This window comes from Dendroctonus ponderosae, unplaced genomic scaffold (genome assembly GCF_020466585.1).
Source record: "Dendroctonus ponderosae isolate FM_Combo_2020 unplaced genomic scaffold, Dpon_F_20191213v2 Dpon_F_20191213_852, whole genome shotgun sequence".
NCBI classification, from domain to species: domain Eukaryota; kingdom Metazoa; phylum Arthropoda; class Insecta; order Coleoptera; family Curculionidae; genus Dendroctonus; species Dendroctonus ponderosae.
In genome coordinates this window covers 129-5,705 of record NW_026019069.1, presented here as the reverse complement: position 1 = coordinate 5,705, position 5,577 = coordinate 129, and the positions used below count along the sequence as shown (strand labels likewise).

Here is a 5,577-nt window from a genome sequence, read left to right as displayed (position 1 = left end):
GGATCCCCCCCCTGGATCCGCCCTTAAGCCCATTTCGCTCCAAACTGTTATAAATACGAATTTTCTTCAATTCCACAACAATCCGATGTTCCATTTTAAAAATGAGTTTCTACTAGTCAAAAAATAATGCTATCTGCTTGGATTTCAAAACAAATCTTGGAAAGAAACTCTGCAAGGAAATGAGAGCAAAGGAGAGCAAAAATTGCTGGCTCAGTGGCATCGAAGAGCCAAAACAACAAGATTTAGTTTGAGGAAAACTAAGATCCAACTATTACTGCAGACAATGAAATGTTGTGAAAAGTAGTATATAAAATTAAGGTTGTTTTTTGCTGTTTCAGGTTCGATGCCCGGTGGGCTTGGTGCTCCAGAAAACATCACGATAACGTTCTTAAACCCGACTACTGTAAGGGTGTCTTGGGCAACCACGTTGAGCAACGTCGACAAGTATGATATCACGTACAAACCGACCGATGCCAGGTAATTTATCAAATTTAAATTTGAGCAATCCCCCTATATTTTCCAGTCCCGGGCGCGTTTACGGGGTTTCTTACATGCGTTATTTACACCCTTATTTCCTTTGGACTCCGTCGAGCTACATTATTAATAAAACCACAAGCTTCGTTGAAGGAAACAAGTTCGTCGCTATTAATTTCCAGAAAACTCTTCGCAGGGATCCTAATTCTTCGATTATTTATTAAACCGAGGGAGTGGAATCAATAGTCGTCATTTACTATGTACATCCTCGGCAAACATACTCTAAAAGCAATTTTCCAGGTAGGGTTTTTGGAGCAGGATTGTTGGATCGGAAGTCCACAAAAAGCGTTTAAAATGTCTTCGGCCCGAGTACTTGTTGTTTAATGATGGAACATTCTGGGGCTTAATCGAGTTAAATCCGCTGCGGGTTTATAAAACCGGAACACCTAATAGGCGGAAAGCTTTTAAATTGCAATCGGCCGCTCAAAATAACTTTAGTGCCAGTTAATCAACCCGGCGATTATAGCTTAAAAAACTGAATTTTTGGTTAAAAATAGTATAGAAGTTTAGATGTTTTGAGTAATTTGGTTGCCTTTGATAGAGTAATAAACATGTAACTTTTTCCCATTTTTTAGTTCAGTGTTCTCTCGTGTCTGTGTATCCACTTATGATTATTTGCAAGGAAAATGATGCTGAATTTGAGACATCTTCATTAGATTTTCATATATAATTGCTTGCGAAAAATTGTTTTCATGATTAAAGATTTCAATTAATTTCAGTGGCATATAAAGAAAATTAAATTCTAAAATCCAGTGTTTTTAGCAATCTTTAAGCTCAAGTGAATCTCAGCAACAATTTTTTTGAAAAATTCCAAAATGGAACCATAAATTTCACTCGCGCTTAAATGCAATAACTGAATTAACCATTTTTGATTTATCGAATCAAGCGCATTTAAAGCTCCGAAAGCGTTGCGAAGCTATTGGCAAACAATCAATCGACTTTGCTGTCGGATATTTTCGGTTAAATTATGGGCCATAAAAATAATCCAGCAACATCCCGGCTGATGCAAAATTTCCGTGAGAGCGACAGCAACTCTGCTATTTTCATCGGGAAATTGTTGTCTATTTTAGGATCTAATTACGGCCGAAAAAGATGAAACCAGGCGGCATTTTATGAGTTCCTTAAGCTTGAAACCGCTCGTTTCGGAGCTTTTTCCGGCAAATATTCGAAGATTTTTGAAATTCCCAAAGGAAATCACCAAGGGTTTCGACATCGAGTTCTTATTAGCTTGTAACAAGCAAGTAAACGCTTCAAAGTATCACTTGAAACTTCATTTAATTGAATTTGTTATGAAGGTTTTGTTTTCTGTGTTATACAAATATGGCTCTATAGGTCGATTTCCCTTTAAAAAATTGTTCATGCTAAAAATGTCTCAATAATTTATGCATTTAATTACTGCCGTGTTTATAGCTATTGCAAAAAGCCTGGAAAACTGGGGAAAAGCAAATTTATTCTCCTATAATTCTCTTTACTGTCTGAGTCTGAGTTTTTACGTACAGTTTTAATTAGTGCCACCTTTAACGACTGCGGAAACAAATGAATTATTCATTACTTATGCAAATACAAATTGTAATTCAAGTGCGGATATTTTTAGACGCGCTTTCGACGTTTCGTGGTTGGTTTTGAAAGTGCGCTCTTCAAAACTTGAAATTTTTAACAATGTACGAGCATGCATCAAGTTTACCTTCCTTGTGGAGGTTGTGAAGTCATGACAATATTCCTAATAAAGTCATAAATTCGAGACTTTTAGAGCACATTCTTTTAACAGCACAACCTTTTAATGCAGAAACTAGCGACTTTTAGGGAAAGGTGTCATAAATTTAGAATCTGGCCCTAAAATGCAGCATATCGTCGGTCGCTTAGTTTTTGAAGAATTTATACTTTTTATAGTGACGGCAAAAATCGACTAAACTTTCTAAAGTTTGCAAAATTACGAAAAAATATCTGTAGAAATAATCAATTCGAAACTATTACGGCCCATTCACTTATAATTTTAACTATTTAATGCAGACATTAGGAACTATCATTTTTTTCTGGTTCTGGAGAAAGCTGAATTTGTCGAATAATTTTTTTATAAAAGTTTGGAAATTTATAAAACTATCCTTGATCGATTGGACATTTGCAGCAAATATTAAGCGAAGGTTAAACGATTTAAAACCGATAACGTAAAATCATTGATTTTCCAGAGTAAGTTTTTTCGGGTTTTGCAGGAAATCGATATTGACTATACATTTTGAAGTTTGAAAATTCCTGGAATTTGCAACTTTCAGGGCAAATTAAGGTAAACCTGCTTCATTTAACGCAACAACTCATTTGCTAGCGCTTCTTATTTTTGAGCGATTAATATTTTTCAGAATGGTTGTAGAAATCGATAAAAGTTGACTCGAATCTCATAGGTCAATCAATTCTTGAAAAATTCGTAAAGGTGCAAACAACTTCAAGATTTTACAACATTGGATTTTAGGCATGTTTTTTTATTAAAAATCTTACTCCTTTAGTTTTCTGAAACGTTATACTTTTCACAGTCAAGACAAGAATTCGACTAAAAATTCTCAAGTTTGCAAACTCATGAAAAATATCCTGAACAAGTCATCAACCTGAAATTTTCAGTACGGATTCGCAAAACATTTAGCTATGTATAGCAAAAATCAGCAGCTGTCTACCTTTTCTGACTTTGGAGAAATTTACATTTGAAGGAATGTTTGTAAAAATCCATGAATGCTTTTTGTCATCTCGCTCATTAGGAAGTGCATAAAACAGTCCCTGAAGATATCATCGATTCGAAACTTTCAGCGTATTTCTCGGCAGTGTTGCAGAATTCAATGCCACATGTGGTTGGAGCATTTCAAATTTTTGAATAAAAGATAATTTCTTGGGATGCGTTAGAAAGTCAATGTTGACGCCATCATTTTCAAGTTTGAAAATTCCTGAAAAAATCCCTGAAGATGGCATCAATTTCAAACTTTGATCATAAATTAAGTTAAACATGACTTTTCTGCTGCTTCAAAAATCAGGCACTCTTAAGCAGTTTTTACTTTTGAGTTAATGACATTTTTTGAAAGGGATGCAAAAATCGATGAAATCTGACGAGAACCTCAAGTTTAAAAATTCGTTAAAAAATCCCTAAGGATGTGATCAACTTGAAACTTCTAGCAAACATTAGGTGAGCTTCACGCTATTGAATCCGTAAAAGTACAACATCCGAGCTAGCATAGTTTTTGAATATTTGCAAAAATTTTTGGTAACACTATGCTGTTTCTCAATCAATTGTTATAAGCATTGATGAACTGGCATGCTGTTAGTTACAGGGTGGTGGCAATTGTGGCTGGAAACAGCGATGCGGTGACCCTTTCCAACTTGAATCCAGACACGCAATACCAATTAACCGTATCCGCAGTGTGGGGAGGAAGGAAATACAGAAGCAGGCCTATCGTCTTCCGGACCCTGGGTAAGATTTATGTCCTGAATAATTTACCGAGAAGCTAATCAATAGCCAGAAGCAGTTGCGGGTTTCTTTCATTTAGATCAAAGAGCAACGCAAAATCGAAAGCTGCCATGTCCAAAGATGGTTTATCCCAAAGCTTGATAATTTAATAAAACGGGTTTCATCCGGTCAACTTTTTTTTGTGGCCAACACAAGGATACATTTATATGAACAGTCAATATCGACCAAATCCTAATTCTCCAGAGGTTTGGACCGAGATCCATAAAACCGCTAGTTTAATATTCCAGGTCTTCGGGTCATACGATATGAATTTGTTCGATATTTTCCACACTAATGCTTTACTTGTTTGTCGCCCTCCTTGCACTGAAGGCGACGATCTTGGCCGGGAAATTTTAATTTCCCTCAGCTTTGTGACCTATAAATTCAAAAAGTGTATTTATTTTCCCTTGTGACGACGGTGCTTCTATTTAGAGCCTCCCAGGTCTTCACCTCAGCAGGAATCCATGGCTGTAGCAGCAGGTGTGAGTGCAACTTCGCATACGACCATCATCACCTCAACCACGTCCACCACTGATTCTTCGACGACAAAATTATCCTCAACAGAAACGTACGTCCCAGTGGATTATCCGCAAACTAGTTCGACGGTAAGTGGATTTTCTATTCTGGACAGATGGACACATTCAGCTCTCTGGCCCATTATTTTCTTCGGAAAAGTTAAGGATTCCTCCAGGGAGAAGAGGTTTGTTACGGCGGAAGAGTTTTCCGGTCCTTGCCCATGTAAAATGGATGAATTTCTGAAATGGGGAAACATCTGGGTTCATGCGTTATTAAAATGGCATCACTTGGGAACATTAGTCTTTGCTAAAATTAGACTTGGGAAGTTTCGCTGGAAGCCCGAGGAGAAATGACGATGAAAGCTTTCAGGCAAGTGAAATATGAAGCCATGAAAATTAAGTTTTCGCATTTTTCTTCGGGCAAATGGTTTTTAGTATTTTTAGTTAAAATTTTTCGATACGACGTTTTTGTTTGAAACCAACGCAAAAGGCCGTAATAGTCGTCGGTTTTCTCAAAAACATGTTTAATATGTGTGAAATTCTATTAAGCAACTGAACCAGAAGGAGCAAGTTTTAGGTGCATTTGAGACGATTAATATCGAATTAGTTCTGGAGGATTTTTCCAGCTGGAAAGTTCAACGACTGGCAAATGCACGACTAGCGCTTGAAGCTTAAAATGTTCATGAAATTTTCCTCAAAAGCCAAGCAAAAGCAATATTCATAAATGGTTTTCTTTGCAGTTTTGTGCAGCAAAATTGAATGAGTTTAATTTATTGAATTTGCAATGAGGAATCCGTAAGCGAAAGCTAAGAAAAAGCATTTATGAACCGAAAAACTCGTCAGCTTCAATTAATGGCTGCGTAGGCCTAACTTTTTGATTTGGGGTGTAATTCGATTATTCCAGACTTTCGTTCAACACTGAAAATTTTGAATAATCTTGTTCGTCAATCTGGGGGACAGAAATTTGGAATATTTTTATAATTTTTATAATTCAAATCAATTATTTGTGACGCTCTAATGCAACACTTGAAGCCAAACCACCCT

The 5,577-nt window shown here is 36.5% G+C and overlaps 1 protein-coding gene across 1 annotated transcript; it reads left to right on the top strand.

The window, feature by feature from the left end:
- Positions 1–324: 324 nt before the first annotated feature.
- LOC125505547 (collagen alpha-1(XII) chain-like) lies at positions 325–4,903 on the top strand. Its single transcript, XM_048669541.1, has 3 exons — positions 325–477; positions 3,843–3,982; positions 4,451–4,903. Exons 1-3 carry the CDS (start codon positions 344–346, stop codon positions 4,885–4,887), a joined length of 711 nt encoding a protein of 236 aa, XP_048525498.1. The 5' UTR covers positions 325–343; the 3' UTR covers positions 4,888–4,903.
- The last annotated feature ends 674 nt before the right edge of the window (positions 4,904–5,577 follow it).